The sequence below is a fragment of the Delphinus delphis genome, chromosome 11 (assembly GCF_949987515.2).
Source record: "Delphinus delphis chromosome 11, mDelDel1.2, whole genome shotgun sequence".
Classification (NCBI taxonomy): domain Eukaryota; kingdom Metazoa; phylum Chordata; class Mammalia; order Artiodactyla; family Delphinidae; genus Delphinus; species Delphinus delphis.
The window spans coordinates 102,117,267-102,145,034 of NC_082693.1; the positions used below are offsets into that span (position 1 = coordinate 102,117,267).

The following is a 27,768-nucleotide window of genomic DNA, read 5'->3' on the forward strand; positions in this document are numbered from 1 at the left end:
GATTTTTTGTTGTTGTTGTTGTTGCAGGACATAAGTGCTTGGATTTCATTATCCTCCTCTAAAGAGTATTGAAGTTGGTTTTGGAAGTCAGTTAAGTTTCTTGTGGATCCTTGATTCTTTTCAGGTTCATTTTAAAACTTTGTAAGCATCAGTCTAAAGTGGTCTTTACTCTGGGGTTAGTCTAGCCCCACTGAATGTGACAGTGTTCAATATGTCTCACCACTTAGCTATTGGATCTTGACCTTCCCCCAGTCCTACATGAGCTCTGGGAATTTTATAGTTTACAGTTTCCCAATAGCTTTTCTTTACGCAGCCTTATGGAATTTTATTCTACGTAAGCACAACTGAGTATTTACTAAAACTTAGGGGGATCCTATTGTAGATTTCTGGAACTCTTTCCCTGAATTGATTCTTTTCCTCTAGTACTTTTATCTGAAAATTCCAAATACATCAGCCTCCTCAAACTCTGACATCTGTCTTCTAAACTCATCAAGACCGCCACACTCTAATTGGGCCCTCTTCCCTACACTGAAGTCTGGAAATGCCTCCATTTGGAGAACCAGGGAAAACCAGGGCAATCATAGGCTTTATGTAATTTGCTTCCTTTCTCTCAGGGATCACAGTCCTGTGCTGTCCTTTGTCCAATGTCTGAAAATAGTTGCTTCCAATATTTTGTTTACTTGTCTGGATTTTTCCCCCTTTGGCAGGTGGGCAAGTCCAATAGCTGTTATTCCATAATGGCTGGAAGCCATTTAAAAAATCATAATTAATTGTTGAATGTTATAAAATTCACATTGACTACTGAAACCCATGTGCCTAGAGCCCGTGCTCCACAACAAGAGAAGCCACCACAATGAGAAGCCCGCACACCACAACGAAGAGTAACCCTGACTCGCCGCAGCTAGAGGAAACGTGTGCGCAGCAACAAAGACCCAACACAGCCAAAAATAAAAGTAAATAAACAAATAAATTTATTTTTTAAAAAATCACATTGCATGAGATGATCATGCAATTTTTCTCTCTTTGTCCATGAATGTGTTGAATTACCATTGAAAATGAAAGTGGGATGTTGAGACATTCTTGGATTTCTCTGTTAAACCCATGTGATCAGGATGCATTTACAAAAATAAACTGTTGAATTTCATTAGGTAATATTTTGTTGGGACTTTTGCACATGCTCATAAGAGAAATAGACATATAATTTATTAATTTTCTTGAGCTATTCTTATCATGTTGTAGCTTCATAAAATGAATGGAGATGTAATATGGTGAACTACATTCCTAAATAGAATTTCCTGCTGAAAGTGGTTAAAAATCCAGGATAAACTATTTTCTAAAGAAGTGTTTTCTAAGATCATTGATGATCTAGTAAGAAAACAGGGACTAAATAAGACAGGAGCCCAGAGGGACAGGTGGAGCACTGCACATTGCTTTTGATCAGGGCATTTGGTGAACCAAGAAAACTTGGATTTGGGATTTTATAGCCTATGCCATGTTGACTAGTGCCCCACCACCACCAATTCATATCCACTCAGAACCTCAGCATGTGACTTTATTTAGACATAGGGTATTTGCAGATGTAATTAGTTAATATAAGGTCATACTGGATTAGGTTGGTGACACCAGTCACCTAATCCAATGACTGGTGTCCTTATAAGAAGAGGGAAATTTGGACACAGACAGAGAAACATAGGAGAGAAGGTCACGTGACAATGGAAGCAGAGATTAAAGTGATGCATCCGCAAGCCGAGGAAAGCCAGCAACCACCAGAAGCTAGGAAAAGGCAAGAAAGAGCCCTTCCCTAGTGTCTTTGGAGAGAGCATGGCCTGCTGACTGTGCAGAGAACAGTCTGCTTGATTTTGAGCTTCTAGACTCCAGAACTGTGAGAGAATAAAGTTCTGTTGTTTTGAGCCACCAAGTTAGCAGTATTTTTTATGGCAGCCCTAGGAAACTAATATGTAATCTTTGCGACGTAGAGAACAGATATAAAGCACAGAGCCCACCCAGGAGGAGAGCCCAATAAGAGACCAACCCTCTACAAAGCTTAGACAGTGAAAGGTTAAACCCCCCGTGTAGGGATGAAGTAGAGATACTCTGTCTTTTGAGGATTGTGAAGAAAATTGACAGCTTCGAATCTGGGGGCAAAGTGAAGTTGTGTGTGTGTGCGTGCGTGTGTGCGTGTGTGTGTGTGTGAGCGAGAGAGAGAGAGAGAGAGAGAGATGGAGACAGAGACAGAGAGACAGAGAGAGAGATACAGAGGCAGAGACACAGAGACAGAGATGAGAAAGAGATGCTGAAAACTTAGAACAAGAAGTTGGTCTTCACATGGGTTGCAGCTCAAATTCATACAGTTAGGATGGTCCAAGAAACCTCAGTGGGCATTAAATATATAATGATCTCAGGTTTGTAATTCTGTAGGTGCCTGGTAGAAGCAAACGGGGATTCTCTCTGCAGGTACTCACTTTCTTCTTAGGCCTCAGAGTTTTCCATAAATACAATGCCAAGGCTAACAAGCACCTCTAAGTTAAAAAAGGTAATTAAACAGAAAGATAATGGGAAATCATGGCAGCAAGCCAGCAGTAACCACAGATAGCACGTTTCAAATAATGAAATTATCAAACAGATTATAACATGCCTATGTTCAATATAGTAATAAAAGGCAAGTTTGAAAATATGTGCAGAAACTAAAAAAACTATAATGAATAATCAAGCAGCTTGAGAAGAATTTCCAAATGGAAGTTCTAAAATAAAAGTTTTAATTTAGTAAAAATGCTAATTGAATTTTAATTTTAACTAAATTTAAAACTCAGTATACAGCTTTAAGAGCAGATTATAAACAGTTAAAGACAGAGTTAGTGAACTAAAAGATAAATGTGAATAAATTAACTGAATATTGCCTGGAAGGACATAGAGATGGGAAACATGAAAGAAAGGTTAGGAAATATGGAGGCTTGAATGAGAAGGTCCATCCAGCATGAGTCTGTTGGAGTCCCAGAAGGAGGAGAGATGGAACGGAGCAGAGGCAATATTTGAAGAGATAATGGCTGTGAAATTTCTAAACTGATGAAAGAGAAATCATATAGTGAAGAAGCTCTGTGAACCTCAGCCAGAAAAAATAAATACACCACACCTAGATACACCGCATCGAAACATCAGAACACCAAAGTCAGGGAGAGAAGTCCTAAATGCAGCTGGAGAGGAAATTACCTCAAGGAAGTGGCAGACAGAGAGGTGGCTTCTCATAGCAACAAGGGAATTCAGAGGAAGACACTGGGTGACGATGGAAATGAACTACCTGACCTAGAATTCTATATCCAGTGAAAACATCTTTCAGGAGATAGGGCAACATAAAGACATTTTTAGACAAACTGAGAGTTTACCTCCCAAAGCTTTCAATAAGGAAAATTCTGAAGAATGTACTTCAGGCAAAAGGAGTCTTTTAAGACATTTATTTATTATTTTCAGGGAAGTTTTAACATTTTCATTTTATATACAAAGAGCTTGCATTGTTTCTGCATAGGGTAGATGTCCCCGATGACACATTCAAGGAAGTTCACTTAGTCCAGCTTCATTTATGAAGCCGATATCCTTCGCATACTAGCAGAAACACTGGTGGCACATATCGAGGCCGTATTTCCAGATCAGACCAGGCCGGTTTGAGCAGACGTGGCAAAAGTGAGAGCCTTGCCGAATTTTCTCCGATGGCTCCGGTAGAGCTGCTGGTGACCCATCTTGCTTTCTTGGCTGCAACGAAGCAAAAAGCTAGACATTTAGATTTCAGAGATTGTTATTATTTCCTCGTAACAATCCCTTAAAAAAAAAGATTCAAATCCGATTCATTGTCATGATAGTTTTCCTCATTGGTAGAAATCTGTTTTCCAAAAGGTATAACTATTTGTAAGCATTCTTTCTTAAACCAGAAGAAGGACATTTTAACTGTCCTTTCCTTTAAGGCATAACAGTACTGAAAACCCCATGGCTTTGGATCACTTATATGAACAGAGATGAGAATATACCATTTATTTTTAACACTAGATTATGCTTGTTTGCTGTTGGAAATGGTCCAGAAGAGAAGAACTTGATGATTCCAGAAAGGAGTTTAATTTAAAGCAAGGAACTTGAGTTGGCAATGAGAAAAGTGGGAGGATCGGGCTTCCCTGCTGGCGCAGTGGTTAAGAATCCGCCTGCCGATGCAGGGGACACGTGTTTGAGCCCTGGTCTGGGAAGATTCCATGAGCCGCGGAGCCACAACTACTGAGTCCACGCTCCTATAGCCCGTGCTCTGCAACAAGAGAAGCCACCACAATGAGAAGGCTGTGCACCGCAACTGAAGCGTAGCCTTCACTAGCCGCAACTAGAGAAAAGCCCGCACGCAGCAACGAAGACCAAATGCAGCCAAAAATAAATAAATAAAATAAACAAATTTATTTTTTTAAAAGTGAATGTTAAAAAAAGAAGTGGGAGGATCAATGGATTGGAGATCTGTGTTGCGTTTATAACATGGACCCCCAGTTCTTTGACACTCATCCCATTAAGAGGTGGGTCTATGACTGCTCTCTTGAATCTGGATGGGATCGTGACTGCTTTGACCAATAGGAAGCCATATGACTTCCAAGGCCAAATCAGAAAACGCCATGCAGCTGACCCCTGGCCCTCCTAGTACAGTCACTCTGGGAGAAGCTAGCCATTACGTAAGAAGTCCAACTATCCTGAGACTTCCATGCTGGAGAGGTCAGGTGTAGGTGCTGGTTGACAGCCCCAGCTGAGCTCCCAGTCAACAGTACCAACTGTCAACTTTGCAAGTGAGCCATCTTCGACATCTAGCCCAGCTTACCTCCAGCTGTAACCCAAGTGCATGAGAAACCCCAGACAAGAGCTTCCCATTGGAGTCCTTCCCAAATGTATGACCCCCAAACTGTAAGCAGAGTAAAGTGGTTGTCTTCATTCTCTAAATTTGGTGGTAATTTGCTACACAGCAATAGTATCTGGAATAAGTTTCTTTATTTTTTTCTCCCCTGGCCATGCTGTGCAGCTGGTGGGATCTTAGTTCCCCGATCAGGGATCGAACCTGGGCCCTTGACAGTGAGAGCACAGAGCCCTAACCACCGGACCGCCAGGGAATTCCCTGGAATAAGTTTCTTATGGAGTCAAAGAATTGTGAGTGTCACGGTAATACCATAAGAAAGCGAGAAAAACAGGAGGCAATCATCAGAGAACTGGAGGCTTAAAGTCAAGAATCAGGAGGTGGTGAAGTTACTGGTTTTGACAGTATTCCCAACAAGGTGTGGCTCTTAAGCTTTTCTTGCTTTTAAAAAATATTTATTTATTTTGGCTGCGCCTGGCCTTAGCTGCAGCATGCAGGATCTTCATTGCAGCATGTGAACTCTTTAGTTATGGCATGAGGGATCTAGTTCCCTGACCAGGGATCGAACCCCAGCCCCCTGCACTGGGTGCACAGAGTCTTACCCACTGGACCACCAGGGAAGTCCCTCTTAAGCTTTTCATTTTTCAGTTTTAGCTATTGGCATTTTTATTTTGTTTGTGATTTCGGTGCTATGTGAGTAGAGTAAAAGATAGAAGGTTTGCATTTATTTATTTTCTAATCTATGAGAAAATTGTCAGAAAGTATCCTCTGACATTTTAGGATTCATCTGTCACGAGGATTGCTGAGAGTGTGCTGCTATTTCAGTTTTCCCACGTAAGTCCATTCGACTTTGTGTTTTGTACTAGGTGTACCATTAGTGGATCATAGACCATCAGACCTGATCAGGAGTCAAGGGTGTTGGATGGGTCACTTATGTGGATGTCCAAGTTAATCGGTTTGATGACAAGACTCGGGATAGAAAGGAAATCTGGGAAGTTTGGGTCACAACGCTTTGTGAGTCCAGCCCGGATCGGCACTCCTTGGGCAGCTGCCTCTGCCCAGCACTGATCAGCACCCGTCGGGGAAACAGCTCCTCCAGTCCCAGTCAGCACGTTTTAGGGAGAAATCTCCGTGGGCCCAATCAGCACCCTTTGTGGGACAGCTCCGACCAGCCCTGGTCAGCACCCAGACGCGGACAGCTCCTCCAGCTGCCCAGTCTCAGTCTGACTCACTCAGAGCCAGGCTTGGGACCCCAGCTCTTCTGATTCCTTGGGACGCCAGCACAGCTCCTGGGGCTGCACCCACCACTCCACCAGGCCCCGTCCCATCCACCCCACACCCCAAAGTCAGTTAACCAGAGGTGTGCGGACCGACTTCCCCACAGCAAGTTCCTCATTTAAACTCTCACCATACGAACTGATCCCCCATCCCCACTAATCCGCTTCTCACCTGCCCCCACCCCGAAAAAACCAAACCGCAACCCGATTCTCCCCCAACCCGAGCCTCTTAGTCAAACCATCTTGTCTCCTCCAACCAGCTTCCCCGCAGTCCCCTTCGCCCTCCTCCCGGGTCCGCCCTCCTCCCCTCCCCCCCGGATCCTCCCTCCTCCCAGGTCCTCCCCTCCTCCCCTCCCCCCCGGCTCGCGCTGCCGCGGTGTCCTGGCGTCGAGGTGTGCTGGCGGCGGGGTGTCGCAGGGCGTGTCACGAGGTGACTTGGGGCGGGCTGAGGGCGGGCGGGAGGGAGCGACGAAGGGCGTGCGGGGCTGTCGCTCCGGGCACCCCTCCCCCGCCGCAGTCGGCGGACCTTTCCCCGGAGAAGATGGCGGATCGGGCGGAGATGTTTTCTCTTTCCACCTTTCACTCGCTGTCGCCGCCAGGCTGCAGGTACGCACTTGGGCGCCCCGGGCCTCGGCAAGCCCTTCCCTTCGTACAGCACCCCCTCTGACCCAGTCCCCAGACTTCTCCGACCCGACCCTGCCAACCCCCCCTCGCCGCTTTTGGGGGCCCAAGCCCCAGACCCCCCCTCTGGTCCTGAGGCCCGTGGTTCCGGCTCCTCGCCCCCCGCCCCTCGGTTCCGGGTCTCTCCATTTTTGTCCTCCCCTGATGCCCGTCCTCCAGCCCCAGTGACCGCCCCCAACCCCAAAGTCCTGCTGGGATCCAGGGCTGCACCCAGCCTGAACAGCCGCCCCCCTCTAAGGTGGAGGTCCTCCAAGGTGGAGGTCCTCAGGGGTCGTGGGCGCAGCCTCTGAGGGGTGGGCTGCCTGCCTGCGCAGGATGCTGAGTACACACTCTGGGCTTGGCAGTGTCCTTTTGGCCTTGTTGGGCCTCTGGTGGAAGCCCGGCCTGGTCTGTAGGGCTCTGAGAGGGAGAGAGCTGAAATCAAGCCTGGGGCCTGGGGGAAGGGACTAGGGAGGGGAGAGGGCTGGACCTCTGGGTGTAGGCCTGCCTTCCGCAGGAGTGGGGGACAAACTGGCCAGATTCTGCTCCCGGAACAGCCTTCACCCCTCCCCCTCCTCCTGCTGCTGCAGCTTCAGCTCCCCCTCCCCCTTCTCCGCTCAGCCTGACTCCCCTGAGGCTGAGCCTGTGACCCAGGGGCCTGGAGCTGAGGGTAGAGGGGGGAGAGGCTGCTTGCTCTTTGCGGAAGGAGGGCCGGGAGGAGGGTTTGGGGGACAGGTGCCTCTTCTGAGCTGGTCGTGGCTCAAATTGAGGGGGAAATCCGCTGGAGAGCAGAGTTTGAGATCCAAGATAATGGCAGGATGCAGGTCTGGGAGTTGGGGGCTCTGGAGATCACGGGGCCTAGAAGCTGGGGCGGGGGGGTCTCCCTTGGCCCCTCCTTAGGACTAGTTCCTGGCCAGGGAGTCCAGGGTTGGTGGCTCTCTCAGGAGCCCTGTCCTTGCTCTCCTCTCCAGGCCTCCACAGGACATAAGTCTGGAAGAATTTGATGATGAAGATCTGTCTGAGATCACCGATGACTGTGGTCTGGGCCTCAGCTACGACTCGGACCACTGCGAGAAGGTGGGGAAGGGGCTGGGGGCAGAGAACTCTCTCAAGGGAGAGTCTCGCTTAGGTTATGCTTAGCAGTCTCGTGGGGTTTTAGGGTGGGTCTAAGCTCAGCCTTGAAATGAGAAATCCTCTGATTGCCCCTTCTCCCTTGGCCTCTCGACCCGGGGTTTTCCTCGATATATCAGACCTCTCTTTTTCTGACAGAGGTCCACTGAGGACCTTCCCCATCAGTCCTCGCTTGACCCCCACCAGCGGGCTAGCTTGGGGGAGGGGAGATGTGTCTATGCTTTGGTGCCTCTGTGCTCAGCTCACTTCCCAGAAAGATCTAACCCCTTCCAGCTGCCATCTCACCTCATCTCCTCCTTTGCCCTTTCCCCACCTCTCAGGCCTCCAACTGTCTGCCTCATGTCTCCAGCCCTGAAGTCTCCCCTGCCCATCTGCTCCTCCCCATTTCTTTACGTTTTTGTTTTCATTCAAGAACATTTCTGAGCAACTCCCATGTGGCAAGTGCTGGGGGCTTCCAGGTGCCTGGGAAGAGAGCAGGACAGGTGTGGCTCTTGCCCTCAGGAGCTTATAACCTAGTAGGGGAGAAAGACATGAGAGAGGCAGTGGCTGCCTGAGTGTCAACGGCTGGATTCCAGTGAGGGGACAGAAGGTGCAACGATGGGAACCCACCCAAGACTGAGGCCATCAAGGAGATTTTCCAGTGGAAGTGGCACACAACCGTGCCCTTAGGGAGGACTAGAAGGAACTGGCAGATGAGGGGGGTTGGCGGGAATGGAGGGGAGGCATTGCTGGTAAGGGATTGGTGGGTCAGAGGCCCTGAGGTTGGTGAAGCCTGGTGCTGGCTGTCTTTGCTTCATGCATTCATTTGCTATTTACTGCACTCTTACTGCGGGCCGGTCCTGTTCTCAGTGGGGGGTGGGCTGCACCAGTGTCCAGTACAGACACGGTCCTGTTCTCGGTTGGGGGTGGGCTGCACCAGTGTCCAGTATGGACACGGTCCTGTCCTGGTAGGGCTTGCAGCTTGGTGGGGGAGACAGACCCAAAACTCTACAGTAACTATGCGTTGTGTTAAAATGCTATGAAGGAAAAGTGCTGGTGTCAAATGTGACGGGGTTTGAGGCTGAGATGAGGCTGGCAGGTGGGTTGGGGCCACTTTGAGTATCTCTGTCACCCAGACTTAGGAGTTTGGGCTCTTACTTACCAAGAACTGTAGCGATCCTTATGTATCTTAAGCAGATTTTTTAAAAAGCTGCTCTGTTGGTGGAGAGCAGAGAGAACTGGAGGGAGGCGTCTGTCCCTTGACTTATAGCTTCCTGCTTTCCCCTTTCCTGGCGCCTGGGACCCAAGTCACCATCCCACACTGGCCCAGCTCTGCCCTGGCCTTCTTCCCTGCAGGACAGCCTTTCCCTGGGGCGTTCGGAGCAGCCGCACCCCATCTGCTCCTTCCAGGATGACTTCCAGGAGTTTGAGATGATCGATGACAATGAAGAGGAGGAGGACGACGAGGAGGAAGAGGAAGAGGAAGAGGAGGAAGCAGAGGGGGAGGTTGAGGGGGGAGGCCCTGGCTCAGCAGCCCGCGCCCGGCAGCCCCTGATCCCCTCGCCCTCCCTGGAGGAGCCCCACAAGCACCGGCCCACCACGCTCCACCTGACGACGCTGGGAGCCCAGGTGAGCCGGCACCCAGACCCGCAGCTATCCGTGGTTCCCAGCATCCGGGACTGGTCCCCGCGGCAGCCTGTCCCCCCACCTACCCCTGAGAGCTGGGGCCCCTCCTCAGCGCTGCTCTCCTCCCCCCGCCCCTCCCCTCCTCCCCAGGACTCCCTGAACAACAATGGAGGGTTTGCTCCAGGGCCTCCAGCCTCCAGGCAGGAAACAGTGCTGTGCCCACCCGCCCAGGAGCCCCTCCGAGGTGAGCTGGGCGGTGGTGGGCGGGGTTACGCCGGAGGCAAGGGAGGGAGGGGTGGGGGAGGTGGGCTGGCTGACCCAACCCCGTGCTCCGCAGAGCCGCCCGCCCCCCTCCCGCCCACGGACAGAAGCCCCTGCGGGGCGCAGTCACCTGTGCATCCGGGTTGCGACTCCGAAGGCAACCAGCCCGCAAGGCCCCTGGCGCCAGGTGGGGCCTCGCCCTCCTCGGATCCGGGCATCGAGGCCGACCTGGGGAGCGGCTCCAGCGGAGGCCGCGGGGGTCGGCGCAGCAGCCAGGAGCTGTCGTCGCCGGGCTCCGACTCTGAGGACGCGGGCGGCGCGCGCCTGGGGCGCATGATTTCCTCCATCTCAGAGACAGAGCTGGAGCGGAGCAGCGACGACGGCGGCAGCAGCAGCGGCCGCTCCTCGCACCTCACCAACTCCATCGAGGAGGCCTCGTCGCCGGCCTCGGAGCCCGAGCCCGAGCCGCCGTGCGAGCCCCCGCGCCGCCCCGCCTTCCTGCCCGTGGGCCCCGACGACACCAACAGCGAGTACGAGTCAGGGTCCGAGTCTGAGCCGGACCTCAGCGAGGACGCCGACTCGCCCTGGCTGCTCAGCAACCTCGTGAGCCGCATGATCTCCGAGGGCTCCTCGCCCATCCGCTGCCCTGGCCAGTGCCTGTCTCCTGCGCCGCGTCCTGCCGGGGAGTGTGCGTCGCCCGTCGGCGAGGCCCCCGAGGCGGCGGCGGGGCCGGGCGTGGAGCTGGTGGACATGGAGACGCTGTGTGGGCCGCCGCCCCCCGAGCCCTCCGCCCCTCGGCCCGGCCCCGCGCAGCCCGGGCCCTGCCTCTTCCTCAGCAACCCCACGCGCGACACCATCACGCCCCTGTGGGCCGCTCCGGGTCGCCCTGCCCGCCCGGGCCGCGCCTGCTCTGCCGCCTGCTCGGAGGAGGACGACGAGGATGAAGAGGAGGAGGACGAAGCCGAGCCCGAGGCAGCGCCCCTCGGGGGCCGGGGCACGGGCGCCGCGCCGGACGCCTCGCTGGTGTACGATGCGGTCAAGTACACGCTGGTGGTGGACGAGCACACGCAGCTGGAGCTGGTGAGCCTGCGGCGCTGCGCGCGCCTGGGCGAGGACAGCGGGGACAGCGGTGGCGAGGCCAGCGAGGAAGAGGCGGGAGCCGCACCGCTGGGCCTTGATCGGGGCCCCGGGGCTGCCTCCCCGGACAGCCCTGACCTCACCTTCTCTAAGAAGTTCCTCAATGTCTTTGTCAACAGCACCTCCCGATCTTCCAGTGAGTGGGAGGTGGGGAAAGGGGGCGGTCCCGGGGGAGCAGGCTGGCTCCTTGGCCCCAGGGCTTCCCCCAGGCCCCCGTAGGGTAGGGTGGGGAGTTGCCTGGGGAAGGCTGCTCTGTCTCCAGCCCCCGGTGAGCTACTTCTCCCTCCCTCGGGTGACTGAGGACAACCCACACCAGACTGTTGAGGGGAGGGGAGCTCGGCTTCCTGCCCCTCCCCTGAGCCTTTGTCTCTTTTGTTTCTGTCTCTCAGGCACCGAGTCTTTCGGCCTTTTTTCCTGCCTGGTCAATGGCGAGGAGAGAGAGCAAACCCATCGGGCTGTCTTCAGGTACAGCTTCTCCCCCTCGCTGCTAGCGACGCTCCACCTGAGCCTACAGACACTATGGGACACTGGTGGACACAACCCAACCGTTCCTGCCCCTGCCCCAGTGACCTCCTACCTCTGACCTGACCTCAGGTTCATTCCCCGCCATCCCGACGAGCTTGAGCTGGATGTGGACGACCCGGTCCTGGTGGAGGCCGAGGAGGACGACTTCTGGTTCCGTGGCTTCAACATGCGCACGGGGGAGCGTGGCGTCTTCCCCGCCTTCTATGCCCACGCGGTGCCCGGCCCGGCCAAGGACCTGCTGGGTGAGGCCCCTTCCCCAAGGGGCGTCTTGTCATCCCAGGCCCTCTCTTGCTCACCTGACCTAGGCCCCTGTGATCTCCCAGGGAGCAAGCGGGGTTCCTGCTGGGTGGAGCGCTTTGACGTGCAGTTCCTGGGCTCCGTGGAGGTGCCCTGTCACCAGGGCAATGGCATCCTGTGTGCAGCCATGCAGAAGGTCAGTCTGGAGGTGGGGGCCCCTGAGCCCTGCAGGCTGGCACAGCCCTTGGAGGCCCCAGGCCTCCGCCCTCTTCCACGGAGGGTTCCAGGATGCTTGGGGGCCTCGGGGCCCGGGCCCCCCCAGCCCCGATTCAGAGGCCTGGCAGACAGGCCTCGGGCAGCGCTCAGCAGCTGTTCCCCGTCACCTTCCCGCCGGCCCCTCCCCCTCCTTCAGCCCATCCTATTCGTGTCTGAAAAGCAAGACCAGCTCTCACAGACCCTTCCCTGGAAGTTATTTGCACACTCGTTATTCACTCAGTGGACACTCGGTGAGGGCCGGCCCGTCTGCTGGGCCTGCGGGCGAGCGGGGGGGCAGCAGGGCAGCAGCACGGCTCTGCGTCTGAGAGCCCACGTCCAGCGCACGAGACGGGCAGTGAGCAGGCCGGGGTTGCTGGGGCCGCAGTCCTGGGGAGGGGCGGAAGGCAGACGAGGCAGGCCGTCCTGAGGCTGAGGAGAGGCCAAGGCCACGCTCACATCTTCCCGAATCGCTGCCAGCAGTCTTCAAACCTAATCGACAGCGTCCCGCCAGGAGGGAGAGATACCCTCGTAGGCCCTGGAGACCCTTTTCTCCCCTCACTTCTTCTGCAGATCGCCACTGCCCGGAAACTGACCGTCCACCTGCGTCCTCCTGCCTCCTGTGACCTTGAGATTTCTCTTCGGGGGGTCAAGCTGAGTCTAAGTGGAGGACCTGAGGTGGGGTGTGGGGGCCTGAGGCACAGGGGACGGTGGGAGGAGTGAGGCGCGTCCAGCAGGGGTGGCCGGGGTGGCCCTGGGCTGCTCTGTCTAGCGTGGCCTCTCCTGCCACCTCTGCTCTAGTTCCAGCACTGCAGCCATTTCTTCCAGATGAAGAACATCTCGTTCTGCGGCTGCCACCCCCGCAACAGCTGGTATGAGACTCCCCCATCCCCTGGTCCCCTCAAACCCTGAGGGCTGCGCACTCACCATCCCACCCTCTCACCCGCACCCACTTGGCTCCAGGAGTTGAGTCCCCACGTGGCGCCCACTCTGTTCTGGGCCCAGGACACCTGGATCAGACAGGCTCCCATCTGGTCTGGGTGGGGAGACAGACACACAGACAAGCGAGTGCTCGAAGCACTCGTGGGACTCTGGTGGACGTGTGCATGGGGCTGCAGTGAGCAGACCTGCAGGGAGGCGGGTGAATTCTCCTGGGACTTAGCGGGGCGGCTGAAGACCACTCTACGAACCTTGAAAGGCAAGTGGGTGACAGGGTGGATCTTCTTGGCAGGGAGCCAGCTGAGCCAGGGCTGTGGGCGAGGGGCACTAGGGGCTCTTTGGGGGCAGTTGGGTAAGGCTGGAGGGACACTAAGAGCACCTGTGTCCTTTTGACTATGCCAAGGAGCTTATACTTAATCCCATTGGCGATGGGGCCGTGGGGTGACACAGTCAGGTTGACAGGCTGCTGTGCAGGGTGGAAGGACCCAAGTGCTGCTGGCAGGAGACCAGGTGGCTGCCGAGGTTATCCAGGTGCTGTGACCTAGTGGCATTTAGGAGGTGGGCAGGCAGGACCTGAGTTGATTGGATGTAGAGGCTGACCTGGAGAGAGAATCAAGGGTGACCTGGAGAGAGAATCAAGGGTGACCTGGGTGTTGAGCAGTTAGTGACCCACGCGCCAGGAGAAGAGGCCTGGAGTGAGTGGGCCTCACAGGCTGGCGATGCAGGGTTCAATCCAGAGGCAGTGAGGGTGAAGCGGCCGTTGCTACGTGGTCTGGAGTGTGGAAGGGAGACCTGGGGGGAGGTACGTTCGGAGCCGGTAGGTAACTTCGGCCATGGGGCAGACAGGATAGCCAGGCAGAGAGAGAAGAGACGGGAGTGAAAGGGAAGCATAACCAGCGGATGGAGGGCTACAGCCTTCCTGCCCAGCCGGCCTCCTGCGCACAGGATGCCAGTGCCCTAGATGAAGCGACAGGAGGAGCTAACCTGCGACGCAGACAGGGCCAAGCAGAGGCTCCGAAGGGCCCAGTGGTATTTGAGGAAGCAGGTCCTCAGGGGAGGCAGGATGTGGGGAGGACACACTGCTGCTGGGGCTGAGGCTGTGACAGATACTGAGGCCGGCATGTGTGTCTCCTGGACACTTGTGGTAAGAGTGAGGGGCGTTCTGTCTGCTGGCTGGGCGATGGTGTCCACCCTCAGCCGGGTCAGAGCCCAGTTTGGTTTCTCCCTTGAGAGGGAGGTGGTTTGATGGGATCACAGTTTAGATGCTGCTCTGAGGGGTGGAGGGCCAGGGCTCAGAACAGGCGGCGGGGCAGACCTGGCACCATGAGGACCAGTGTGCACGGTGGCCCACACGGACACTGGGCTGAGGGTGGCACACCCGAGAGAGGAAGGACAGCAGAGGGAAACTGGGTGCCACAGGCTCAGGCGTCCAGGCCAGACGCTGACCCAGATGCAGTTCCATGGCCAGGAGGAGACCAAGGCGGTTCTGTCCTGGCCCAGACTTTCCTGGTACATGTTACTGCAGAACTCAGCCCAGTCCGCACAGTGAGGGGCCACAAGGAGCCAATGTCAGGCATCTCGCTGTGAAGCGGGCTGGATTAGGCACGTGCTGGGCACACTGTGTCCGGATAAGGTGGGAGCGTGTGGCGTGTGAGATCACAGGTGGCTGAGAGCACCCCCAGGGCGCCACAGACCGGCTGCGTTTCCGACGCCCTCGTCTAGAGGCCCAGCGCGCAGGGCCGTTGTGAGGTTTATGGGAGCTAATGACATAAAGAGCTTTGCTGAGGACGGTGCCTGGCACTCCCCGTGAATGGGATCATCTGAGCGTGGCATTCAAGACAAGGCTGTGACGTGTTCGTGGCCAACGTGAGCACGTTGTCCCAGCGATGATGCTGCCGTGTGGATTCCCATCTGGTGGAACCGCAAAACCCTAATCCCACCTGACGTGGGCTGCGTTAGCCACAGTGGGGGGGTGGGTCTCAGCCCTCCTGCTGCAGGATTCTGGCAGTGCCTCCCTCTGGACAACAATTTTTATTAATGTCTTGATGAGAAGAAGGGCAGATTCAGGAAAGGCATACGTGGAACAGAGCTGGGGCGACAGAGCCAGGGTACAAGCTTCTTCAGAAAGACTGTTTCACATGTCAGGGCCCATGCCAAGCCCCACATCAGAGCCCGGAAAACAGCTGTGGGTTTGCAGGACCAGAGGTGGGACTGGGCAGGCTCAGGGTGTCAGGTGACATGACAAGGAAGAGTCAGCTGAGATGTGGTGCCCAGAAGACGGGGAGGCCTTGCTCTGTGGTCCAGGGGCAGGCTTTGGGTGGGGGTGGGGGTGGCGCACAGAGGCAGCTGGCACTGTCTTGGGAGAAGGAAGATGCAGTGGGACACCCTTGTGGACAGATGAGCATAGATCGCTAACTCCTCACAGATGCCCAGCGCTGTGCTTTGACGAGGGCCCAGAAAGGGGCCTCGAATCTTGAAATCGCGTGACCCGCACATTCCCCAGCCCCACACGCCCTCCCTGAGCCCTCTGTCCCTGGCTCTTCTCCTCGATCCCTGGGGGCTGAGGGGTGGGCCTGGGGGCGGCCCGTGTGCTCACCGCCGCTCTCCCCACAGCTATTTTGGCTTCATCACCAAACACCCGCTGCTGAGCCGTTTTGCCTGCCACGTTTTCGTCTCCCAGGAGTCGATGAGGCCCGTGGCCCAGAGTGTGGGGTGAGTGAGTCCGGAGGGTGGGTTGCAGGATTAGGGCTGGGCCAGCGTGGAGTGACGGCTGGGGCTGGAGTGGGGATGCAGAACCGGTGCAGCGGTTCCCCGGGGCGGGGGGTGGTGGTGAGCAGGCTGGGAGGAGGGATGGAGATGAAGTTTGGGGAGACAGGGGAGGGGAAGGGAGGGAAGGCCAGATGACAGTGGTGGTGGTGGAGGGTTGGGAAGGTGGTGGGCAGAACGCTTGGGGCAGGAGCGTGGAAGGGAGTCCTGGGCGTGGGAACAGCACGGGCACACTGACCACGGGGCTGGGGGTGGGAAGGCAGCATTGAGGTTAGACCGTAAGGAAAAGGGGCCGGGCCAGGAGGGCTGAGGGACGAAGCTGGGCGGGGGTGGGGGTGGGGGGGGGGGCATGGGCAGGCCCAGGCGGGCGGGCCTGGGGAGCCTGGGGCTGAGGCCGCTCTCTCCCCCAGCCGCGCCTTCCTGGAGTACTACCAGCGGCACCTGGAGTACGCCTGCCCCACAGAGGACATCTACCTGGAGTAGCCACCCGCTGCTCTCCCGCTCCGGGAGCGCCTGGGGCTGGGGGCATCTCATGCGGCCACCTCGGCTTTGGCAAGGACTGGACTGGGGGCACATGGGACCTGGCATCTGGCGAGTCTCCGGGCTGTGCTGGGAACTCTCCTCCTTGCTCCCCAGGGGCTGCTGAAGCGTGGAGCCTGCACCTTCGCTACCCCTGATCTTTTCTCTCTGTGTTGCCCTGGTCTGCCCTTGCCCTCCCTCTTCTCTCCTCCTGTCTGTCTCTGCTCCTCTGTGCCTGCAAACTCTTGCCCTCTGCTCTTTACTTTGGGGTCAGAATTGGGAGGGGCGTGTGGAGGGAGCTCCCAGGTGATCCCCTCTTGCTTTTCCCGTGTGATTTATAAAGGAATTTTAATTTTTATAGTGAATATCAAGGGGTCATATCCCATCCTCACCATAGGGACAAAGAGAGGGACCCCCCCCCATAGTGCCCCACGAGGAGCTCAGGGGTAAGCAGGGAGGGGTTCCCCAGTAGGGCCCTGCGGGAGACTAGGAGTCGTGGTCACCCCAAGCCCCAGACGCTGCTTAGGAGGAGGGTGCCCCGGCCCAGGCCCCGGCCACACCAGCATCTGCTATGCCGCTGCAAACACTCCCCGCAGTCCAGCACCTCAATAAACTCTCTGCTTGGTGTGACCTTGGCTATTTCTGGGGGGGGGGGCGCAGATAAGGGGCCAGGGGCCCAGGCACTGTCCATGGCAGTGGGGACCAAGACCCCAGGGTGATGGAATCAGGAGACCCCTTCACTGCTCTCTGAAATCACGCTGGTGTCCCTGTGCGGTGCGCGGTGGGTGCTCTCCAAATACACTTGCTTGGCCAGCGAGGAAGCTGAGGCCAGAGAGGAAGGTCACGCAGCGTGTGTCCTTTCCACCTGCACTGGAGTGCCAGGCTGGGAGGTGTGTGCGTGCTTATGAGTGTGCCTGCACGCTTGTGAGTGTGTATGTGAGACAGAGAGCAGGCGTCAGTCTGCTTAGATCTTAAGATTAGTGTTTTAAAAATTCTCCACAGAAAGCCAGAAGAAAAGAGGTGACTGTCACATGCCCTAGGTGATTACAGATGGTACCTCCTGGAGAAAGGGCTTCCCCGGCCCCCTGCCCCCAGCGAGCCCCAGCTCTCAAGTGCTGAGGTCAGCATGGTGGTCAGTGCCTTTCTGAGGGTGGGCCTGCCCCCCGCCCTAACCCCCCGAGCCCAGGATGCCAGCAGCTCCAGGAAGACAACAGGTGAAGGTTAAGAAATGAGAGTGAGAAAGGCCAGTGTAGACAAATTCACTGCATGAAGGTTGAAAACCACTGTCTATAGAAATCACACACCTCTACTCAAATTAATTTAAGGGCAACCGGCAAACAGAGAACATAGTCACGGGTTAGGAATCAGTAAATGGCCACGCTTCAGCATTTGGTTAGCCCTGGCGCAGGCCAGGGTCCCCCGACCCTGCAAGAAGACCAACTCAGCAGAACATCTACGAGAAAACTTTCCTGCTGATTACAGTTGAATGAGGCAGGCAGAGAACCCCTGGACGCGCACCTCTGCCCCTCAGCCTGGGGGCGTGATTCTCAGGTCCCTGTGGCTGCACCCCGCCCGCCTGCTGTTCCTTCACTCTCTGTCAGGTGGAAATTGGACCCCCCATCCAGGGGAGGCTCCATTTGCCCGGCCCCCACCCCGCCCCTGTTGGGCTCAGTCCCGCCCTCCAATTCATCTCCTGTCTCTGTACCCATACCTTCCCTTCCTGCGGTGGCCCTTCGGGACAGCAGCCGGACACACTTGGGCATCCTTCACCTGGCACAGCTTCCTGTCAGGAGGGACCTTCCCACACCTGCCCACCTTCCTTCCGCCTCTGGTCTCCTTTCCTGCACCGGCCCGGGCACCTTCCTTCACCTCCCCAGCTGTTCTTTCTCGGGGCTGGCTCGTGGTCTGCTCCGGCTCAGCTGCGCTCCAGGCCCCGCCCTGGCTCTGTCCTGGGTCCGCTCACTGGCCTCCTCTCCCCCGCGGCGGCCTCGGTGCCTTCCCTGTGCTGAGGGCCCCAGAGTCCTGCCCCCGGCAGACCGTGTGCTTCAGCTCTGTGCTGTGCCTTACCTCACCAACCCCAGCGCCCTCCAGGAGTGCTGCTTCTGCCAGTCACTGGCCAGGCGCCTGGTGGAGTTCGGTAAACGTGGGACCCTAACCAGGGCCCTGAGGTGCAGAGACACAGAACTCCTGGTGGGAGCCACGGACACTTTGAAGTGACGTGAGCCTCTTCCCCATGTGCCCCATTCTATATTCTGTGCTTTGTGTCTCTTCCAGTTGCCTGAGCAGGAAGCGTGGAGGCACCCTAGACTGCCCCTGCTGTCAGCGCCACCCCCCACCACCCCAAGCCTGCCCCCCCCCCCCCCCCCCCCGCCTCCCCGCCTCCGCCTGGATCTTTGTGCGTCAAGCAGCCTCCTCTAGGCTCCCACCTCCACCTGTGTCTGCAATCCACCAGCTCCTGCAACCAGACCCGGTTGTTTAAACAGAAACCTGAGCAGGCCGCTCGCCCTCTTAACTCTGCTGTGGCTCCCTGTGTGACCTCAGCCTGCCCTGTCGCTGCCCCTCTCCAGCCCCTCTTCCCTCCACCCCATTATTTCCACCCTGGACACTGAGCTTTCTCTGCATGTGGCTGGGTGACCTCCTATCCTCCCGGACGCAGGGGGGCCCTGGGCAGAGGCTGCCAACTGTGGGTCTGCTAGTGCCCCCGTCCTCCCAGAGCCTGGCACACGTGCTGGGGGCCCTCAGAGCCCTGAGTGGTGAGTGAGTAAGCCTCCAATGCCAGGGCTGTGCCAGCCAAGGAGAGCACCCTAAATGAAAAGCCTTGTACGGTACATGTTCTTGTTTAAAATGTTGAAAACACAAAAGACAATCTAAATATTGGCCAGTAGGGTTAACTGTATTAAGGTATATATACCTAATTGGAATAGTGGGCTGGTACAAAAAAAGTGTGCTTACAAACATTTAGTAATAATACAGAAATATTTGTTATGCTATTAAGGACAAGTAAATATGCAGAATCTACACTAGAAACTACACTGAAAAAGACTGAACGAAAACACAAAGACTGCAGTCGTTGTTGCCGGAGGTGGGGCTGACAGTTTCTCTTCCTTTTTTTCTCTGCAATGAACATGTCTTGTTTCAAGCATTATATGTTGCTATTAGGGACCCCCGAATGCAAATAGAAACACCCACAGAAAACTAAAAAAAGTACAGATACATTCATTAAATCCAAACATAGGGACTTCCCTGGTGGTCCAGTGGTAAAGAATCCACCTTACAATGCAGGGGACGAGGGTTTGATCCCCGGTCAGGGAACTAAGATCCCACATGCTGCGGGGCAACTAAGCCCGGGAGCCACAACTACTGAGCTCGTGCTCCTCAACTAGGGAGCCTGCGTGCCGCAAACCACAGAACCCACACGCCCTGGAGCCTGCACGCCACAACTAGAGATAAAAAAACCCGCATGCCACAACTAGAGAGAAGCCTGCACACGACAATGAAAGAGCCCACATGCCTCAACGAAGATCCCGTGTGCCGCAACTAAGACCTGATGCAGCAAAAAATAAAAATAAATAAATAATAAATACATCTAAAAAAAAGAACCAAAAAACCCCAAACATAAAAAGTTATTTTGGCCACAATGGAAATACCAGTCTCATAGGATTTGGTGAGTTCAGCTGTCAGGCCAAGAGCAGGACTCCCCTGAGCGTATCTTTTCAACTTAAAGACGATTGCTAATGTTTTGGTGTATTTTTTTTCCAGTTTCCTTCTTATCTATGAGTTTTGTTTTGTTTTGTTTGAGGCCAGAAAGAGATTGGGAGAATCAAGGAATAATTTAGGGCAAAAAGATTAAGGCAAACGGGCTTCCCTGGTGGCGCAGTGGTTGAGAGTCCGCCTGCCAATGCAGGGGACACGGGTTCGTGCCCCGGTCCGGGAAGATCCCACGTGCCGCGGAGTGGCTGGGCCCGTGAGCCATGGCCGCTGAGCCTGCGTGTCCGGAGCCTGTGCTCCGCAACGGGAGAGGCCACAACACTGAGAGGCCCGCGTACCGCAAAAAAAAAAAAAAAAAAAGATTAAGGCAGAGTAGCTAAGATCATTATAAAATAAAGAATGGTGGTCTCAGCTCAGATTCTAGTTATGAAACTGCTGACCAAGAAATTCATGATTTAAAATGTTTGAGTGGCAAGAAAAGGAGAAAAACATAATCATAGATTCAAAAATATAATCAATAAGGTAAAAAGAAATACATGTACACCCTGGATTTTATATTCTGCATGTCAAGAGCACGCTTCTTTTTGGATGTCACTGGGAATGTTTCAACAGTGGTTCGTGTGATAGGTGGGATGCAGAGCATTCAGCTCTAAGAGAACTGCCCAGGGAGACAGTCTAATAAATCAGGGCGTTTCTTGTGCCGCAGGAGGCCTGGACGCTGGTGTGGCTTCTAGAAGGTGACGTCGAGAACAGCAGGCTCCTTCCCTTGGTCCTGTGCCCTTAGTGTGTGGTCTTCGCCCTCATGACTGCCTGAGGGCTGCTGTGTCTCTGGGCATTGTGCTCAGTTCCATGCAAGAGGACGTACAAGGGCAGAGGGGCAGGCAGCTGGTTTCGTAAAAGCCCCACTGTGTGCTGTCGTGAGGAGAGGGCACGAATGAGGTAGGGAGGGAGCAAAAGCCAGTGTAAGGCCCATCCTTAAGGCTGGCTGCCCTTCTGAGAAGCGTAAGAGTTCTTCCCTGAACCATATACCCGAAGGATGCAAAGCAGGAACACTTACCTGCTGGCTCCTGACCCCCACTGGTTGAAGACCACCCCAGGAGTGTACACCCCTTGCCCTTTAGAGCAGCTCGTTGCAGGCTGAGAGCAGAGAGAAGAAGCAAGCCCCGCCTACACCAGGCCTGGGGTCAGGGAGCTGGCAGGACTCTCCAGACATCCCACAGGCGGTGTCCAGCCGTGATGAGCGTCAGGGTCGAGCTCAACACCCACAGGTAAGATGTGGGGGTCACAGTCACAGTCACGGGGGGTAGGAGGGGCGTGTCCAGGTATCTCTTCTTCCCTCCTGAGGGAAACCACAGCACCCACAGCACAACGTTCTGCTCCTTCCAAACACACGTGGCTCCTTCCAGAGGATGCTGGGCTCCCTGAGGAAGCCACTCGGTGGGCGTGGATGGTCTCAGGCTCACAGGAAAAGGGCTGCTTTTCAAATCAACAGCAGCAGAGAAGGGACATCGCAGACAGCATTTGGGGCTGTGAGTGTGTGTATGAACAGGCGTGAGCGTGTGCATGTCTGTGTCGAGTATGCAGGCCCGTTTTCGGGCGCGTGTGCACGAACACGGGGGAGCACGTGCGCACACTGGTGCCTCTACAAAGAGGGCGCATCGCACTAAAGCAGCTACAAGGATGGGAAACAAGCTTTCCTGCCCTCAGAGCCTCCCAGCGAGACCAACAGTGGGCGGGGGGGAACCTTGCGTTGGGAGGGTGGAGTGAACACCCGTCAGGTCTCAGCAGACGGGGAAGCAGCCCTAACTGGTTCAGTCATTTCCAGCGCCCCTGCCCCGCCCCGCAGTTGCACTTTCGTGGCACCAAGCTCTCTTCCTTTGTGGTATTTACTACAGTGAAGTTTTTTTCTTCCAGTTTTCTCGAGATACAGTTGACACGATCACGATTAATATTTTATTTCTACTGAAGTATAAAATATACATGGCATCATAAAGGGCACTCAAGCGTGTGGCTCAAGTGCATTATACATGTGCGTGCACCGCGTTTCCAGCACCCCCAGTCAAGACAGAGAACTTCTGTAGCACCTGACGGTTCCCGATCCTTGTTCCCAGGCAACACCCACACACCGAAACCTGGGAAGTTGAGTTTCTACCACACTGAACTCCATTTGGTCTGAGTGCGCAGGGTTGATGGTCATCTCCTTTGCTAGACGTTAAGCACCAAAGGAGCAGGGGTGAGTCCCCCCTGTCGATCTGTGCCCCAGCCCTAAGCGCAGCGCTGGGTGGTAAGTAAAGGTCTGTGGAACTAATAAAGCGATGCTCACCACCCAGCTGGGCGGCAGACCTGGACAAGGCGCCTGCAGGTTATGCCTGGGTGCTGGCATTCATGTATTCTTGCTGGAGGGTTTGATCTTTGGATGTGATACAGAGATCATGCACCTGCTTCCATTCCTCTCTGTTCTCATCCTGAAACCAAGGCACCTCGAGGTGACTGCGGGCCCCCTAGAAGAGAAGCTGCAGGCTGCAGGGGGTGGGCATGCCCAGACCACACGTGCACATGGGCCCTTCTTATGTCAGCGTCAGTGGCTGAAGGGGCCCCCAAGGAAACCACTGCCCTATGGGGGCAGCTCCAAGATACAGCAGGATCTGACACCACGGGCTCACTCAGGAGGACCCCTGCACACATACACATGCCCTCTACACGTCCCGTTCACACATCATTCCAGCAAGACTGCTTTCAGCTGCAAGTAATAGACAAGCAGCAGCACTCGGCTTACATAGGCTGGTTTATTTTCTTACATTGTGAGCTCTGGAGGTACGTGGCTGGAGACACTCGTTTAGCGGATGCATGATGTCTGGTCAGGCCCCGTGATGCTGCAGCACCGTCCTCACCACTCCTGGAGGATGAGTGATGCAGGACCCCGGGATTCCAGCAGACTGCCCCTGACCTTTCACTGACCAGGACCCTTGGTCACACGCCTCTCTTGGACCAATCACTGGATTGTGATTGGCTCAGACTGGCTACTAGCCTCCTGGGACTAGGACAGCCTGTACCTCAGAGGTCACGGGGCCTCTGCCCACCAATGAAACAGTGAGGGGACCGTTAGGAGGACGGGGATGGCTGTTTGGTCTACCACGAGGACAGGACACCCACTCGGGGCCCTGAGCCCCCAGACGGCACTCTTCTCACTCAACCAATGCTGAGGGAGCATGTGGGGTGTGACAGCCGCTCTAGGAGCACGTGGCCCTGGATCGGTACACACACAAGGGGACCCCAGGAGGGCTACATGCCACCACGCAGATGCCAGTGGGTGGGCAGGCAGGGGGCCCCTCTGCAGAGAAGATGCCAGACAGAGTCAAAGATGAGCATCTTCCCCTGATGATGGGCAACCCGGCCAGCTGCCGGGGCTGACGGACGAGGGCTGTGGGGTGGGGCATGGTGGGCCACTCCAAGGAGTCTGGGTTCTATTCTGAGCATGATAGGAAGCCTGCAGTTTTGAGCACAAATGGAGCCCAACCTGCTTGTTTTTAAGAGATCACTTTGCCGGTGGGGAATGGCTCCCATGGGGGCAGAGGCGAAGCCAGGAGACTGGAAATGTGTGTGCAGGTAGGAAATGCAGAGCTCTGGAAGGGGCACTGGGGGGCTGAGGGGAAGCCTCTGGAGCTGCTGACATGCCTTCCTCAGAGCTGGCAGGGCTCCCCAGCCCACTTCACCACAGTAGACCGTGTAACCCCTCTCCCTCCTTCAGACAGGTTTCTAACACCCAGGGTGGTCCAGTTCCTGTGCTTCTTCCCCGGGGAAAACCTGGCTCTCGTGGGCACTCCGCGTCTTCGGGGTCTGCTGCCCGCCATGCCCTCGCCCCCTCCTCACCCCGTCCTGGCACATAAAAGCACCTAGTTTTGCCCCCGTGAACAGGTGTGCCCACACTCACCACCACGCTTGTCTGCACTGACACAAGCAATCACCAGGGGGAGGGGGCAGCTTCCAGAGCCAACCTCTCACTGGCTGGGTGACCTCAGACAAGTTGCTGGACCTCTCCACGCCTCAGGTTCCTCATTTGCAACGGGCAGAACAACACCTATCTCAGGGCTATCACAAGGATCATGTGAATTCTCACACCTACAAGTGTCAGCTGGTGTTATTAGCGTGCTCAGGTACAAACCACCTCTACACACCCACAGCACAGCAATGAACCATCACACGCCTGGGTGGGGCGAGGGGCACGGGGCTGGCCTCCGCCTATGCTCTCAGGGCTGGAGCTCAGGGCAGTGGCAGCAGGATGGCCTGGGGGTGCAGCTGGGCTGACAGCAGACCTGCAGGGCAGGGTCCTCGCCCCGGGCTATCTGGCTGGGGCTGAAGGTCACGGCAGCATCAAACTGGGCCTTGAGCAGCTGAAGTTGCTTCAGCGCCTGCAGCGCCTCTGGGGCGACCTCAGCCACACCCCCCAGAAGGTTGTAGTTCTCACCAGGGTCCTCAGACAGGTCAAAGAGCAGCGGGGGCTCATGGGCAGTCAGAGGACTAGAGGCATGGCAGGCAGGGTCCGCAGTGGTGTCGCTGTGGACAGAGCCTGGGGAGGGGGGCACATCTGTGCACAGGGCGGGGGCGGCGGGGGTGGGCTCTGGGGCTATGAGGGGTGGGCGGGGCTGGGGAGAGGCAGTTACCCTGGGTGAAGAAGTGTGCCTTGTACTTGCCGCTTCGCACAGCAAAGACCCCTCGGACCTCGTCTGGGTAGGCCGGGTAGAAGAAGAGGGTCTGCCGGGGACTCTGGGGGCAAAGTCGGGGGTCTGCACATACCCGGAGCCTCAGCCCTGCGTTGGGCCCTGGCTGTGCAGTGGCTCCCTGCCCACCCGAGAGCCCCAGGGGCGGCACCCCTTGGACGCTGCTCGACAGAGGGTCTGCCTGGCCCCAGGGGCTTCAGGTGCTCCCCATACTCACTCCGGGGGAGGGCAAGTTGGGGGGGCCCGGGGGGGGTTGGGGGGAGCAGGGGTCATGAGGTCACGGGCCCTACCTTGCCTGTGCCCAGCAGCAGAGGGCTGAGGTCAACGCCATCCAAGGTGACATTGGGCAGCGGGGCCCCTGCCAGGGCTGCCAGGGTGGGCAGTAGGTCCAGGGAGCTGGCTAGCTCATGGGTCACACCTGCGGGTAGAGGGCTGTACAGTCACTCCATCTGTGATCAAGGTTGGGGAGGTGGGGCCAAGAGTCCAGGAGGAGAAGGCCTGAAGACTGACCGGGAGCGATGTGGCCTGGCCAGAAGGCCAAGGCAGGCTCTCGGACGCCCCCCTCGAAAGTGGTTCCCTTTCCGCATCGCAGGAGGCCAGAGCAGCCGCCGTGGGACATCCGCATCGTCTCAGGTCTGCAACACCCGAGAGGTTATCTGCGATGAGGGGCTCAGGGTCTCTGGCCTGCCCCAGTGACCCCAGCCCCAGACTTCTAAGTTACACATTTTGCCCAGAAACGGCCAGCATGTGCCTGTCCGCTCCCTGTCCTACCAAGACAAGCACCTCCATGTACTCGTGGCCCCCAGCCTCCCACACACATGCACCTGGTGTCACCACATATGGCCAGCATCTCCTGAGACCCCCTTATCCCACTACGTCCTCGGCCAGCAGTCAAGATGGGAAGACCCCAGGGCCCTGTGAGGGATCGACCAGCATCCTCTGCCCCCTGCCGGAGTACCCGTTGTCTGCAGTGAAGAAGACCAGTGTCTCTCCGAGCAGCCCCAGGTCCCCCACAGCCGTCATCAGGGCCCCCACGGCCGCATCCAGCTCCATCAGGGAGTCCCCAAACGGCCCTCGGCCTGAGCGCCCCGAAAAGCTCTGCCCACTGAACTGGGGGTAGTGGGTGTGCTGGGGATGGAGACTGGAGTTAGCAGCAGGTAGAGGTCACGGGCAGCCCTGGGCTGGGGGGGGCACGATCACTCACATGGGAGGCGTAGTACAGGAAGAACGGGCGGCCCTGGCGCTGGGCATCTGCCATGAGGTCACGGGCGAAGGCCACGTAGCGGGCCTCAAGTCCAGGAAGCCAAGGGGGCTGTGCCTCCACCGAGAGGTTGGCCAACAGAGGGACAGGGACCAGGCCCTGGTCGCAGCCGCCATCGCAGGGGGTGGCCGGCGGGAAGCAGGTCAGGTTCTGGCAAGGGCCCTGGGGGAGCAGCTCCTTCAGAGGTCTGGGCTGTGGGCTGGGGCTGTAGGGTCAAAGGGACGGACCCCTGTGGTTCCTACCTGGTCATGGGAGTATGGGATGCCCAGGAATCGATGGAAGCCATGGTGGGGGGGCAGAAAGGCCCCCTCAGGTCCCACCCCAAGGTGCCATTTGCCAGCTATCCCTGTGAGGTAGCCTCGGGCAGCCAGGACCTCAGCCAGGGTCACCTCCTCCAGGGGCAGGCCCCCTCGGGAGCTGGGCTCCAGAACGCCAGGGTACAGGCCCATCCGAACTGGGAGTCGGCCGGTCAGGAGGGCAGCCCTATAGGACAAGTCACAGAGTCCGTGAGAGGGAGCAAAAGTGATTGAGAGGGACACAAGGAGAAGGGGAGGGAGAGGACAAAAACAAAGAGACGCGAACTTCTCCACAGAGGGATGGAGACCCTCTTCCTCCCTCTGCAACCCAGAGTGCATCTGGGAGGAACTGGATGGGCAGGGGTGGGCATTTGGGGTGAGGGCTCCCGGTCTCCTTGCTCACCGGGAGGGTGTGCACAGAGACACAGGCACGTAGAAGTCCGTGAACCGCAGACCCCCTGCGGCCAGTTGGTCCAGATTGGGGGTGGTGGAACTGGGGTGTCCATAGGAGCCCAGGTCCCCATAGCCCAGGTCATCAGCAAAGATCAGCACAATGTTGGGTGGGCTGGTAGCAGCCAGGCCAGCAGCCAAGGCCAGAGTGAGGGTCCACAGAGCCACCATGGCACCCGGCACAGACAGGCCTGTAACAAGAGACCCTTGGGAGGGAAGGCAAAGTGGTTCCAGAAAGCTCTATCCCAGAACCCCAGACGCAAGGCACTACCCTCCCCTGATACCCCAGATGCAAGGCACTACCCTCCCCTGATATCCCAGACCCAGGCACTAACTTCTGATACCCCAGACCCAGGCACTAACCTCTCCTGAGACCTCAGACCTAGGCACTACCCTCCCCTGAGACCTCAGACCTAGGCACTACCCTCCCCTGATACCCCAGACCCAGGCACTACCCTCCCTTGAGACCCCAGACGCAAGGCACTACCCTCCCCTGATACCCCAGACCCAGGCACTACCCTCCCCTGAGACCCCTGATCCAGGCACTACCCTCCCCTGAGACCCCAGACCCAGGCACTAATTTCTGATACCCCAGACCCAGGCACTACCCTCCCCTGAGACCTCAGACCCAAATACTCCCCTAACCCCGCCTGAGACAACCCCTTCCTTAAGTCCCAGCGAACTCGGCACCTGAGACCCTTGACCTCAACAGAACACAGGAGCCCGTAGCCTGGGATCTAACTCCCTGGGGACCCTCAAGGGCCAGGACACCTTTAGATTCTTAGGCGGAGATCTGACCCTCTTCACGTAAAGGTCCCGGCCCAGGCTCGTGATCAGGGGCAGAAGTCCCAGGACGCTGACCCGCGCGAAGCGGGACGAAGGCAGTTCACGGCAGGGGAGGGGCGAACGCGGAACAGCGGGCAGCAGTGCCCTCTGCTGGCGCTTCCGCCTGGCCCGGTCCCGCCCCCGGCCCGCCCTGCGACCCGCCCCCTGACCCCGTGACTTCCGCGCGGCCACCCCACCCCACCCCCGCAGGGGCGGGGCGCAGGGCCAGGCAGGGGGCGCCCGGCCCGGGGGTGCGGCGAGGCCTTCTCTGACCGGGGTTGGGGCGGGGTCGCGAGCCTGCGGCGGGGGGCGGCGCGGTCGTGCGCGCGCGCTCCGA

At 56.9% G+C, this 27,768-nt stretch overlaps 2 protein-coding genes and 1 pseudogene across 4 annotated transcripts; 1 reads left to right on the forward strand and 2 right to left on the reverse strand.

Moving 5' to 3' along the window:
- Positions 1–3,543: 3,543 nt before the first annotated feature.
- On the reverse strand, positions 3,544–3,731 carry LOC132434360 (small ribosomal subunit protein uS14-like; annotated as a pseudogene).
- Positions 3,732–6,612: 2,881 nt separating this feature from the next.
- Positions 6,613–16,800, forward strand: MAPK8IP2 (mitogen-activated protein kinase 8 interacting protein 2). 2 transcript variants are annotated; one of them, XM_060024030.1, is made up of 12 exons: positions 6,613–6,747; positions 7,773–7,878; positions 9,268–9,540; positions 9,688–9,781; positions 9,875–11,071; positions 11,325–11,400; positions 11,530–11,702; positions 11,766–11,893; positions 12,523–12,627; positions 12,751–12,821; positions 15,502–15,600; positions 16,065–16,800. In XM_060024030.1, the coding sequence occupies exons 1-12, from the start codon at positions 6,683–6,685 to the stop codon at positions 16,135–16,137; spliced, it is 2,460 nt and encodes an 819-aa protein (XP_059880013.1). In that variant the 5' UTR covers positions 6,613–6,682; the 3' UTR covers positions 16,138–16,800. The 2 variants fall into 2 exon arrangements, with proteins under 2 accessions (XP_059880013.1, XP_059880014.1); XM_060024031.1 differs by having other exon boundaries at positions 11,784–11,893.
- A 5,853-nt stretch (positions 16,801–22,653) lies between these two features.
- ARSA (arylsulfatase A) lies at positions 22,654–27,488 on the reverse strand. 2 transcript variants are annotated; one of them, XR_009521284.1, is made up of 10 exons: positions 27,378–27,488; positions 26,560–26,812; positions 26,103–26,343; positions 25,804–26,022; positions 25,558–25,727; positions 25,110–25,234; positions 24,890–25,017; positions 24,543–24,645; positions 23,813–24,448; positions 22,656–22,777 (listed from the first exon to the last, which is right to left on the reverse strand). XR_009521284.1 is itself a non-coding variant. In XM_060025912.1 (9 exons), the coding sequence occupies exons 2-9, from the start codon at positions 26,775–26,777 to the stop codon at positions 24,129–24,131; spliced, it is 1,524 nt and encodes a 507-aa protein (XP_059881895.1). In that variant the 5' UTR covers positions 26,778–26,812; positions 27,378–27,488; the 3' UTR covers positions 22,654–24,128. The 2 variants fall into 2 exon arrangements, 1 of the variants encoding a protein (XP_059881895.1); XM_060025912.1 differs by having other exon boundaries at positions 22,654–24,448.
- Between the last annotated feature and the right edge of the window lie 280 nt (positions 27,489–27,768).

Coding starts and splice junctions, on each gene's coding strand:
- MAPK8IP2 (XM_060024030.1), top strand. CDS start 6,683: ATGGCGGATCGGGCGGAGATGTTTTCTCTTTCCACCTTTCACTCGCTG. Junction 6,748..7,772: donor CTGTCGCCGCCAGGCTGCAG/GTACGCACTTGG, acceptor TCTCCTCTCCAG/GCCTCCACAGGACATAAGTC. Junction 11,703..11,765: donor CCCGGCCAAGGACCTGCTGG/GTGAGGCCCCTT, acceptor CACCTGACCTAG/GCCCCTGTGATCTCCCAGGG.
- ARSA (XM_060025912.1), bottom strand. CDS start 26,777: ATGGTGGCTCTGTGGACCCTCACTCTGGCCTTGGCTGCTGGCCTGGCT. Junction 25,728..25,803: donor TCCTGTACTACGCCTCCCAT/GTGAGTGATCGT, acceptor CTCCATCCCCAG/CACACCCACTACCCCCAGTT. Junction 24,646..24,889: donor TGCTGCTGGGCACAGGCAAG/GTAGGGCCCGTG, acceptor CTTTGCCCCCAG/AGTCCCCGGCAGACCCTCTT.